Source organism: Phyllostomus discolor, chromosome 10, assembly GCF_004126475.2.
Source record: "Phyllostomus discolor isolate MPI-MPIP mPhyDis1 chromosome 10, mPhyDis1.pri.v3, whole genome shotgun sequence".
NCBI classification, from domain to species: Eukaryota; Metazoa; Chordata; class Mammalia; order Chiroptera; family Phyllostomidae; genus Phyllostomus; species Phyllostomus discolor.
In genome coordinates, this window is record NC_040912.2 from 91,900,999 (window position 1) to 91,913,795 (window position 12,797).

The 12,797-nt window shown below is 49.6% G+C and overlaps 1 protein-coding gene across 1 annotated transcript; it reads right to left on the minus strand.

The window, feature by feature from the left end:
* Nucleotides 1–1,081: 1,081 nt before the first annotated feature.
* On the minus strand, nt 1,082–7,498 carry LOC114508173 (GTPase IMAP family member 7-like). Its single transcript, XM_028526180.2, has 2 exons — nt 7,408–7,498; nt 1,082–2,275 (listed from the first exon to the last, which is right to left on the minus strand). The coding sequence occupies exon 2, from the start codon at nt 2,233–2,235 to the stop codon at nt 1,351–1,353; it is 885 nt and encodes a 294-aa protein (XP_028381981.1). The 5' UTR covers nt 2,236–2,275; nt 7,408–7,498; the 3' UTR covers nt 1,082–1,350.
* Between the last annotated feature and the right edge of the window lie 5,299 nt (nt 7,499–12,797).

The following is a 12,797-nucleotide window of genomic DNA, read 5'->3' on the forward strand; positions in this document are numbered from 1 at the left end:
AAAGATTTTATTCATTTATTTTTAGAGAGGGGAAGGGAGGGAGAAAGAGAGGGAGAGAAACATCAATGTGTGGTTGCCTCTCACTCACTCCCCACTGGGGACCTGGCCTGCAAGCCAGGCATGTGCCCTGACTGGGAATTGAACTGCCAACCCCTTGGTTCACTGGCTGGCACTCAGTCCACTGAGTCACACCAGCCAGGGCTGAGAGAGAGAATTTTGGAATGTGTATCCCCCATCTCCTTCACTTGCTACACGTGAATAAGACCACGTTGTGACAACCATTTCTCGTCGTTGAACAGAACTCAAGTGGAGAACCCTCTGAGTTCAGTAGCAACGTGGCCCATGTAGGTCAGCCTCCTGGGGCACAGAGCTATGGTGAAGGGGAGCAAAGTGTGGATCAACAGAGGCAAAGGAAAACTATTTGGCACAGAATGTATTTTTAAGTTAGTCAGGGACACTTTACGTTAGAATGGTAAATTAATAAGAAAAGAGAGAAAAGCAATACGAGGGTTGAGCACCTTCCAGTCCACCAAGGACCACAGGACCGTCTTGCTAGAGAGGCCTGCTGCTTCACTGACCACCGGGTCGTAGACGTGGACGGAGAAAACGAGCACCACCAGAGGAGCTGACACGTGGCACACACAGGCTTTTCATTTGATTTTCCTAAATTCAGTTTTTGAACTCCACACAGTGTATTCTGGCCTGATTGTGCCCATTCAGTCACTCCTTAACTGTGTTGGCACGGTGGGGGTGGGGAGACAAGCTGGGAGGATGCTCTGGGGAGCTGTGGCTGCACAACAGACCAGCCCAAAGCTTAGTGGTTTGAAACAGCATCATTTATTTTTCTCATGAATCTACAAACTGGGCGGGATGCAGTGGGGATGGCCCATATTTGCTCTCTGCAGCTTCCCCTGAGGCGGCTCTGCTGGCAGCTGGAGAGCCCATGGCCCTGTGCCCACACTTGCACAGTGGCACATGGTTCTGCTGGCTGATGGAAGAGCAGGTGGGGGACGGGGCCAGGATTCTAGGCCTCTTCCTGGGGCAACATGGGCTTCCTCACAGCACAGGGGCCACCTTCTGAGGACGTGTACCCCAGAAGGCAAGGCGGGTCTGTTCTTGTCTAACTTCAGAAGTCACACCAGCCACTACTCATCAAAGCAGTCACAGAGTCCATGGAATTTCAAGGATGGGGAACAGAGTCTGTATAACTCAACAGAAGGAGTAACAGCTCAGAGTACAAGAAGCAGAGCTGGGGTAGAGGGCATTGCTGTAGCCATCTTTGGAAAATATAGTCTACCACATGGACAAATCATAGTAAATTAAGATTAAGAAGAAAAAATAAAATTTGCATCAGTGCCAGAACCTATGCCATATATTTGAAAGCATATTCCAAATCTGTTTGAAAATACTTCTAAGTATATTTGCTTCACCTTCTTCCTTTACAGATTTCATTTTTTTTTCATATTTCTCCTTTATGGATGCCATTTCTTTCTCCATTTGTTGCTTTGATATCTTTCCTCTAGCATATTTCTCTTCTACCTCTTTTTCCTCAGCTGCTCGTTCAGCAGAAATGTTGTCCAGTGCCTCTTCCACACGTTTCCACGTTTCCTCTGTGTACTTGTAGATGGGATCCGAAAAGTGAGCCCCTCCATTCTCCTGCACCATTGCCTCGATCAGCCCCACCAGCTCCTGCACTTGAGCTTCCTTCTCAGCCTCATCTGCACTTCTGTTGTTGAAGGCACAGCGGCGATTCCCACTCTCTCTGATAATGGTCTTTAGGCGTTCATCTGCATTTTCTAAAAAGCTACTCAGCTCCTGACCTTCCAATTCTTCTTTCCGAGTGAACAAGACGATCATGTGCTTCATGGCCGGCTTCCCAAAGATGGCCTTGATCAATTCTACCGTTCTTTGCTCCTCCTGTGTGAAGCGGCCCAGAGGTACAACCAGGATGATGGCGTGAGGCCCAGGGCTGGAGAAGATGACACACTGGCTGACTTCGCTACAGGTGGTCGATAGTGCCTTCTTGGTGTCAAAGAGCCCGGGGGTGTCCACAACAAGAAGCTTCCTCCCCTTCCAGGCCCTCTCTTCTTTCTGACAGCTCTCGGTAACAGACCCGGAAGCAATTCTAGAATCAAATGCTCTTTTCCCAAGAATGGTGTTTCCTGTCGCACTTTTCCCACATCCAGTTTTTCCCACCAGAACGATCCTCAGAGTGTTGTCCTGAAGGCCGGCCATGCTGGTTCAAGAGAATCTGGGTGCAGCTTCCTGCAAGACACTGAGGAGGGGAAAGAGATGGGGAGGGGTCAGCTTAGGCAAGTGGAGACCATTCCAACTCTCTGCCCTTCATTGAAAATTTGTACTACCCTATTATACATATTGATCCCAGGGACAACAGAGAGATGGCAGGGGTCAATTGCTACAGAGGAAATAAGAGTTTCCCCACAAAGGAGTGCCAGATCCAGGGCCAGGTCTCTCCCAGAGGAGCACTCCTACACCTTACAGCTCTGCTCTCTCAGTGCTCCCTGAGCTGTCCCTGATCACACACAAAAGAAGGAAAAGTTTCAGGCCTTTCTGAGAATCAAGTATAATATTGATCCCAAAGGCTAACCAAGATTTCACCAATAAATAAAGCTACAGATGTCTCTCATTTGGAAAAAGTAATACAAAGTCTTAGATATATTATTACATACTTTAAAAATTACACACCATAGTTAAGAGGGATTTACTTCAGGAATACTAGGATGGTTCAACATGAGAAAATTCTTACAACACATCCCATTATTAGATGAAGAAGAAAACTACCCGGATGCTGAAAAGACATTTGACCGGATTCAACTCTGACTCATGGTTAAAACATTTCATAAAAATGCAATTAATAAATATTTCTCTATAGTTAAAACAATGGATTATAAAGGTGATTTGAACAAAGAAAAACGAAACTTATTCAGTGCTGCCAAGAAAAGGAATAAGGAGGGAGGACCAGCTGTACCAGGAGTCAAACATGAAGTTTCTGTCATTGCAGACGAACGGGGCTGGTGCAGGAACAGAGAGAACAGGCAAACACAAACAGAAAATTCAGAAATAGACCAAATTATTCATACTGTATCCATTTACATTCCATTTAATTACAGTGCTACCATAGATTAAACGAGGTCGCATCTCACATCAGCGAGGAGAGAGGTGGGCAGTAGAGCGACTCTGGGCTCAGGGTGACCACACAGGAGCCGGGGAACTGCCTCCACTGCCTCACACCACTCAGGTGCAGTTACGTTCCAGGTTTGCATGGGAAAGTGAACCCACAGCCATTAACACAAACAACATGGATACATTCTTTGTATCCTAGGGGTATGAAAAATATTTCTAAGATCTGACACAGAGTAAGGAAAAGGACTAATAAGTTTGATAACAAAAACTCACACACATAATGTGAGACAAGAAACACCAGAGACAAATTAAAGCAAAAATGTCAAACTAAGGAAAAAAAAGTTTCCAACTTACATCAAGGGGGTGAATTTCCCTGCTATACAAAGAATGTCAAAAAGCACGGGAACTAAACTTCAACACCTTGACAGAAAGTGGAGTAAGAGGCGGAAATAAACATTCAGAGAAAATTTAAATGTGCCTTGAATATATCCAAAGATAGTAGCATACACTCATAATAAAGAAAAATACATCAAAACCAAAAATAATATAACTAAACAAAATATTTATATATCACACCTCTGTTTCCCAGGTGAGATACTGTTTGTCCCCTCCAGGTCTGGCAGAACTGCAGACTGTGCTGAGAGTCAGCCGGAGGGGGCGGGGGCAGCAGGTCCTCCCCTGCACGGCTGGTGAGCAGGGAAATACAGTCCAACCCTGCAGAGGAGAAGCCACAATACCTTGTAGAGTCCACCTTCCCTCCTGTTACCAATCCCCAGTTTCAGCTTTTGTCCCTGAACTTTGCTGACAAAAATTACAGCAAAAGTCATACATAAGGCTCTTTTTTGCATTACTTTCAGCAGCAAAAAACAAAACCCAATCAACCGACCACCAGTAGACGATGGGTTGAATGAACTAAGGTGTGTTCAGTCCAGGAGGGACTGGCCAGCTGTGAAAAGGACTGAGAAGTGTCTCCCTGCACCAGAGCGGGGAGACCGCCAGGGTGTCTACCACCAGGGGAAGGAAATAATGTGGAGTTCACCTACCATCTCTCCAGTAAGGGGGGTGTGAACATCATCTATAAACTATAACGTGTACATTATTCATTTATATGAAAAGGCAACAGCAGGATAATCTCAAAACTAAACCGACACAAAAGTTCCTTGTGCGGGGATGGGAGAGACAGGGTCGGGGGGACAGGGACAGGGGCTGGAAGTCGGGTGTCCTGGGTGCACGTAGGTTTCATAGGTTTGATCTGGAAACCAGGTAGGGAGTTTACCTAATTACACACCAAAAATTATACTTTAAAATACTAATGCCAAAAGCAAATGAAACAAACAAATCTAATGGTATTTTGTGAGGTGGATGAACTGCGCCGTAAGGAACTGGTCTGAGAAACTTGGAAATGGAGTCATTTCATTGTTCATCTCCAGTAAGTTCCATATACAAAAAAAAACCCAAATCACCAAAAATGCAAAACCTGAAAAAAAGATTTCCAATTGTTCTAAAAAAATCCTCATCTTAGTTGCTTGTCTGTGTGTAGTGTGAAGCCCATTGGAAAGGCACAGGGGCAGGAATGACCCTGGTGACAGTGGGCCCCCTCAGCGCCCAGCTCTGGCCTTCAGAGGCCATTTCCCACCAAAGGTCAGGGCTCTGAGGAGAAAGCACCAATTCCAGGGCCGGGCCGGACATGTGTGCGTGGGGCCCACATGCCCTCGTCAGCCAGAGAGCCCGGGTGTGCTCACCACTCACTAGCATCTCATTACAGGGACTGAGGGCCACTGCAGCAGAATCCAGCTGGACCCGGATGGGACAGTTTGAGCACCGATAATAATTCCAGTGAATGGAAATCATCAGATATGTTGAAACCCATGAGTTTATAACAATGCCTTCTTCAAAGTGGCCCTTCTATCTCTGGGGCGTCTGCTAGAAAGCATCCCCCTGCTCTGCACGTGGACACACAAAGGGGAAGAGTCAGGCATTCATCTGTGTCTCTCGCACACCTGCTCCTCGTGGAGATGAGAGAGAGCTTGAGGGGAGCTTTCTTTTCACAGGATTATTCCACCCAACACATGAGGAAGGGATGACAGCATTTGAGTGTCATCACCTGTGACCCTTAATGAGACTAAGGCCACCATTAGTGTCGGTTAGTGTCACAGACAGACTGACAACCAGACGTCATGTGCCTTCTGACGGGAGTTCACTGCTGCACCTGTGAAGTGTTCCCCCCAAAATCAGTCCACCCTGAACCTGACCCAGCCTCTCTCTCCTTAGACAGAAATTCACACAGACGCTGGAATGGGAGGAGCAGGTGAGCTGACACCTTTGATGGAACTGACAGGACACACACTGCCCGACTCTACTGGACAAGACACCCCCCTTTCTTGCCCAGAGAAATCTCCCAGAAAGCAACAGGGAAGCTGGAAACGGACATATCAAATTACATTTAAGAGATATGAAACAGTTGTGATTTATGGATCTTATTTGGATCCTACTTCAAACAACTTTTAAAATTATGAGAAAATCAGTAAAGTCTGAATGCAGGTGGTAACAGTTTTTTAAAAATTCTAGTTGCTGCCCTGGCTGGTGTGGCTCAGTGGATTGAGCACCTGCCTTCGAACCAAAGGGCCGCTGGTTTGATTCCCAGTCAGGGCACATGCCTGGGTGGTAGGCCAGGTCCCCAGTAGGGCATGTGAGAGGCAACCACACATTGATGATTCTCTCCCTTTCTCTCCCTCCCTTCCCCTCTCTTTAAAAATAAATAAACTCTTTTTTAAAAATTCACTCTGTTTAAAAAAAAATTATAGTTGCTTTTTGAAGTCTGAGGATGGCAACATTTTTCAGTGGTTTCAAATACTCACTGGTAAACAGAAGCAACATCTGATGCCTGCTTCCAAACACTGTGGGGCGGGGAGGGACTGGCAAGTCTACGGGTGAAATCAGACTGGCATCAGAGGGTAACTGTTGAAGCTTGGTCCAGGTCGAAGTTCCCTTTACTCTTCCCTTTATCAGGAAACAGTCAAAATTTCCACAACTAAAAATTTCATCCAGGTGTAGGATCACCACTACTGAACACTCTGTAGCAAGCACCCAGATAAATATTTTTGCATTATCTCATTTACTCCCCAAAAAGAGCTGGCAAGGAAACTCGTTTTATTATTCTGACTTTTTATCTTCACCCAAGGATATGGTCATTGATTTTAGAGAGAAAACAGAGGAGAGAGAAATGTCCATGTGAGAGAGAAACATTGATTGGTTGCATCCGGCCTGCGCCCCACTTGGGGACTGAATCCACAACCTATGTATATGCCCTGATGGGGATCGAACCCATAACCTTCTAGAGTATAGGAAGACACTTCAAACAATTGAGCAACCTGGCTGGGGCTGTTATGCTCACTTTTAAAATAAGGACATGATGTGGCTCAAAAATGCTGAGACACTTGCTCAAGGTCACGGTGCTCACGGGCACTGGGCAGTGCATGGATTCCATTGAAAGTCCCCCTGACTCCCGCCTTTCCCCTGACCAGGGCCCACAATGGGGAGTGAGCCCTGACTCCCTCTTGGCCCCAACTCTAAAATCTCACCAGTCAAGCTGGACAGAGAGCAGGCAGGGACAGGCATCCCCTCTCTCCCAGAACCCAGAACTGAAGGAACACCAGCCTGTGGGGGGAGTGGGGGTTCTCTGCCCTGCTCCCACATGACAGCCCTCCTGCACTGCCCTGGGATCCTCCTCACCGCCCATGTCACACGGTGGGGCCCCAGCTTCTGTCTGCCGAGTGATGGACCCTGCATCTTAGATTCCTCTGCCACCAGGGATGAGGGCCACCCCCGGAGTGTCCCTTAGGGGTGTCCCAGGCCACCACACGGCCTGGGATCCTGATCTTGGCAGTGGACAGAGGTACTTGGATGGCCTGGTCTCTACATGGCAGTCAGCCCTGACCACCTGCCCTGGGGACATGAGTTTCCCATCAAGGGAGGAGGAAGGCTCAGCAGCAGCACCAGGGTCCATCACACCAGCAAACGCATGAAGGCACCCCTGTCAACACACATGTGGTCTGTCCATATGACACTCAGGACATTACGCCAATAATACAGCCCCTTACTCTCCTCTCCAACCCCCACCACTACCCTCTGACAGCCCACTTGTCCCACTGTGCGGCTGGCACAGCGCCTGGTGCCTCCTCAGACCAGAACCACCCCCTGCACCTGCCCTGGCCCCACTGCCCTCCCAGCCCTGTGGCTCAGTTGGGTCTCAGCCAGGCTCACCTTCCCTTCAACCCGCTGAGGAGTTCCTGGGTTTTCTCCAACAAAGCTCTTTCAGCTGCTGCTTGTGCTTTAACTGTGAGGAGAGAGTTCGCACCCTTGAAAGTGCTGAGCCAGGAAGCTGAGGTTGGGTGAGGCCAGCGGAGGACCTGTTTGCCTTTAAGTGACGGAAACAGTGTCCTATCAGTTGGTGGTGCTTCTCTTTAGCGAAGTTCAAACCTTGGGCTCCATGTTCCTGCTCTCACACTTAAATTTCCACAGCTATGTTCAGTATTTGGGTGATGGTGGTGGATGGAAAAGGCCCTTATCAAATGACGCAAGCCTTGCCCAGAAAGCCAGGCACGTTGTCTGATCATCGTCCCTGTGCAGTTGGCAACAGTGGGGTGATTCTGAAAGGCGGAGGTCAGGCAGGTGACTTGGGGTGCCCTTGGGTGCTGCTAGAGATTGTCTGCTGTGGGCTTTGAGTCCAGTCTTTCAGGAGGGTCTCAGTTCCTCATTCAGAAACTGCAGGACTCAGGTGCAGGGGTCTGAAGGGGTCTACACCATTGAGAGCCACAGGGAACAGAGGAGGGGGGGTTGGGGAAAAGTCTCTGTGACCACACAGCCCCTCTGGTTTTTCATATGGTCTTTGCCAGCTTGAACATGCCCAAGGTCTGACAAGCACAGATGCTCCCAGGGAGAAGACCCAATTTGCCTCCCAACCTTTCTGCCTCCCCCACCCCAGGCCAGAAGGAGGCACCTGTGTGAGACTCAGCCAGCAGACGGATGCCACAGGCTCTGGAACTGCTGTCCAGTGAGAGGCGGGCTGTCAATACTCTCACGGTGGACACGATGTTCCAGTTATCTGCTGCATCACCATTAAATATTGATTTTTATTATACATTTTGGTCCAACAGATAGAGAAATTTGATCAGTCAATTCTTAAGCTTTCAGGTAGGTACTAAGAGGACCCAATGTGGCAGGAAGTAGGGGACAATGGGGTGGCTACCCATGGAGGGAAGCAGCAAGATTTGGAAATGTGTTCATGACTTGTCATTGGTCCGCATCATTGGACCAATTATTGGTGCTAATGACTCGGTCACCGTGAAGGGCCAGGTAACAGTTTCCTGGTTCCAATAGTGCCACACAGCAGAGCCAGCTTTGGAATTCACAGGGTCTGGCTCACACACAACAAATGCCAAGCCCATTTTTTAAACATCACAAGATTTCAGGATTCCATTGTTGACAGAGCCCTGACCCACGTGAGGGGCCCCTCTCAGCACAGGGCCCTCAACAGCCCCACAGGTCACTCCCCAGGGGGCTGACCCTGACCCTGCTGCACAGGTGTTACTCAGCAGCACATCCAGGACCTCATCTCCTGCTCAAACTGCCCCCAGTGGCCCAGTCTCAGGGTCACTCTGCACAGTCCTTGAGTGAACCCTGTCCTGCCAGAAGCTGCCTTGTGTGTTTTCCTGGTGAACTTCTTGCTTCTGCAGGCATGACGCTCAGGTGCACAGTTCAGTTCCCCAAAGGGAAGAGGGAAGAGGTTGAGAGAACCCACAGATGCTGCAGGGATGGGACACGGGTCTCAGATGGGAACAGCATTGACACCATTGGTCTCAGAGGAGCTTCTGGAATATGGCAGCCCCACCCTGACACTGACACAGGGGGTTCTCCTTCTAGGAGACTGTGACAGAAGGAGGGTTGTCTCACCTCTCTCCTCACTGTTCATGTGCCAGGCTCCTCATCACGAGGAGCTCCTGTCCACTTCCAGCTCTGCCCTGAGCCACCTGTCCCCCTGCTGCTGGTCCCCACCTGCAACTCCTGAAGATGCTCCTCCCATTCCCCAGATGCTGCTCCTTCTACACTGTCAGAAGCAAGGACATGAATTTTGGAGAAAGCCACAGCATCCTTTTCTACAGTTACCTTTATTCTTTTTCTGTTTATTCTTGACATCATATGCACACACAAGTGGAGGTATATGAACTTTTCAAAGTTTGGGGTTATTAAGAACCATTTCTTCATGTTTTATCAGGGTTTGAGCTTCTTGTGGAGTTCAGGACTTTTTCTGCTGCTGTGATCTCAATGAATTCAAAGCTCAAACCTACTACAGCATCATGGAAATAACAACAGGAGGTGAAAGGAACGGTCCCTCACACTGTCCTGACTCCTCCACAAATGAATAGTCAGCCTTGGTATGTGGGTGTCCTGTTGCTGCATCACAAAGTACCGACAACCTAGGGGCCTAGGAGAACACAAATTTATTACAGCTCTGGAGGCCAGGACCTTCAAATTAGTCTTACGGAGACAAAGTGAAGGTGTCATCAGGATTGGTCTCTCTGGAGGCTCCAGGGGAGAATCCCTCTCACCTCTCCCCCTTCTAGAAGCTGCCAGAGCTCCTTGGCTTGTTACCGCATCACTGCAGTCTGGGCTGCCCTCATCACATGGCTTCTTCCTCCTTAGATCGTCCTGCCTCCTCCTCTCAGGGCCTTTGGGGTTCCGTGTGGGACCCACTTGGAGAGTCAAGGACAATCTTCCCTGTCACCCCATCATGAATGAACCTCATCTGCAAAGACCCTTTAGCAATGAGGTAACATTCACAGGCTCTGGGGATCAGGCAGGGCTTTCACAGGGGTGGGTAAGTGAACCTCTCTGCAGCTCCCACTGCCAATGGGAAAATGAGGTACTTACTAGAGAGCACACTGACAGAGGTGGGAGGTCATGGGAAAGCTGGGTGGGGGTTTGGGTGGAGGGACTGAAGGAAAAAGAAAGGAAAAACTCATGAACAGACACAGAGTGGTAATTGCCCAGGGGAGGTTGGGGCTGGTGGAGGAGAGCACAGGGCATTAAATGGTGACGGGCAGACACCTGACGTGGGTGGTCAACACACAATACAGGATGCAGATGGTGAGATGTGGGATTACACACCTGATACCTGCATTGTTGTGTTTCCCAAGGTCACCGCCAATAAACTCAATGAAGGGAGCAGGGATAAAAATAAAATAAATAAAATGGAGTATTTCCTTCATTGGGTTGGAGTCAGAACCAGGAAGTAAGCACTAGTGTAAAAACCATATTTGCCCTGTGACTGTGGCTGTGGGCTGGGGGATGGACAGGCTGGGTAGCGGGGTCAGGGGGCAGAACTCAGAAGCACATGGGAGCAAAGGCAGAGGTGGGCTCGGAGGGACTGTGCTGGGCACTGGAATGTTAAACACCAGATCTCAGATCAAGGTGAGGACCCTGTCGTTGGGCCCCAGAGGACAGGGGGTGGTGTTCCAGAGTCAGGGAGAGTCATGGAGTCATGTCTGCTGCCAGAAGGAAGGAAGAGCTTGTAAGTGATGAACTGGAGTGCTGAGCTGAGGGGTGTCTGAGCTCACTGTGGGGGGTGCAGCCTGGGTTCTCCTTGTCAAGTGTGAAGGCAAGGCATACAATCGATGCAGCCTCCAGCCAAGGACTTCCCAGGACTGCCACCTGCCCCAAGAAGCTGGGCACCAACCAGGAGTGACCCTCCAAGGATCCTTCAGAATGAGTGTGGCTTGGCCGACCTTTTTATGCAGCACTCGTAGGCTTGTGGGACCAGAAGTTTTTGCAGCTTTCAGGGACACAAGAAGCAGGACAGGGACAGAGTTTCAGCCGCCTCAGAATCTCATAGGACACTTTCCTCCTTTCCTCCACATCTCTCCTGACTCCTCCTGTTCCTTCCTCAGCACAACCAGGGACCCCCTCTCTGTGTGAGTGTGCAGTCACTCAAGGGTGTCCCTCCCAGCAGCACCCACATGTCTGGTCCAGGAGGCCATGGGGGCCGGGACCCAGAACTGCTGGCTTTCTCAGAAAGGCCTTGAACTCTGCCTGACCCTGTGCTCACTTCCCAAGCTTCTCCCACCACATCCTCTTTACTCTTTTGCTTTCTGATCTCAGGCCCCTTACACAGGAAGGTCTTTGTTGTCCTCAGTTTATACATCACGAACACAAAACCAAACTGTTTTGTCTTGAAAGACACAGAGGAAGTGAGTGGTTCTTGAACCCTTCACTGGACTTCAGTGGACAGGCTGCCAGCCAGGCTGCTGTGGGCTCAGTAGGTCCTAAGACCCCCTCTGGGTGACAGCAGCTCCAGGCCCACTGGCTGGAAGGAGTCAGACAAAATCCCATACATAGACCACAGCGGGGTGCTCACCAGGGGACGCAGGGGAGTGTAAAGGGTAAAGGAGGTCAAATGTGTGGAGACAGAAGGAGACCTGACTGTGGTGGCGGGCACACAGTGCAATACACACATGATGTGTCAGAGAATCGTACACTGGAAATCTCTATAATGTTATCAAACAATGTTACCCCAATAAGCTTAATTTTATAGGTCAATAAAGAGTTTTTATCTAAAACATAGAGGAGGGAATTTTCCCTTAAAAAATAAGACAACACGAGCTTTTATGCATTGAAACACACAGGAGACACCAGCCTTGGCTGACAGCACAGGATGACCAAAGTGTCTGACAATGTGTCCCCTTCCCTTAGCCCAGTGACACTGCTTTGTTCCCTGGGCTTCAGAGCCACCTGTCCTATGAGCACATCGGCGCAGGTGTCTGCCATTAACCCGTGAACTGCAGTCAGGAGAGGTGAGTGGCTCTGACCAGCCACTCTCAGGATCTGAGGCTTTGGGCACAACCATGCCCCTCTGAGCCCAGGTGTCTTTACAGAAGGAAGACAGGGGGTGTCAGATCACTAAGCCCCATGCCTCCCAGGGAGTGACATCACATGACAATGTCTGGTCCCTGCCCCATGAGGACAAGGGCCCAGACCCTCCCAGGGGTACGAATCCTGAGTCCTGGCCCCACACCCTCACTTCTTCTCAGACGGTGGTTTGTTGTAGTGACAAACCTGAGACAACAAACAGGGTCCTCCAAGGAAGCCCACGTGGATGGACTGGTCCTGGGACCCTTGGCCTCAGGGCTCTGGAGTGAGGGAGCAGTATCACTATGGGCTCCCTTCTCCCATGTTTTGAGTCCAGGGGTCATCAGAGGGAGGGAGAGTCACAGACAGTGACAGGTGTCAGTCACTGTCCATTCACCACTTGGCACCAGCTGCCAAGAAAGCAGGAAGCAGGGATGCAGGTGGGCTTCCCCTGGTTCTTGTCACTTTCACCCCAGCCTCAGGCCCCTTCTGCTCTCATCAGCCAAGGCTGGTCCATCCTCTCCCACCAGAACCCACACGTCTGTGTGGACCCGCCCTGAATCTTCACCATCCCAACATACCAGGGGCAGAGGGAGAGGCTGCTTAGAACAGGCACCAGGGGAGAATTCAGAGGTGGCCTGATCCATCTGATAGCATCAGGGACTTGCCCTCTTTCTGGGATTTTCAGTTTGGCTTGCACAATTTCTGATGTTATCTACATTTCTTTTCATTTATTTTGACATCTTCTG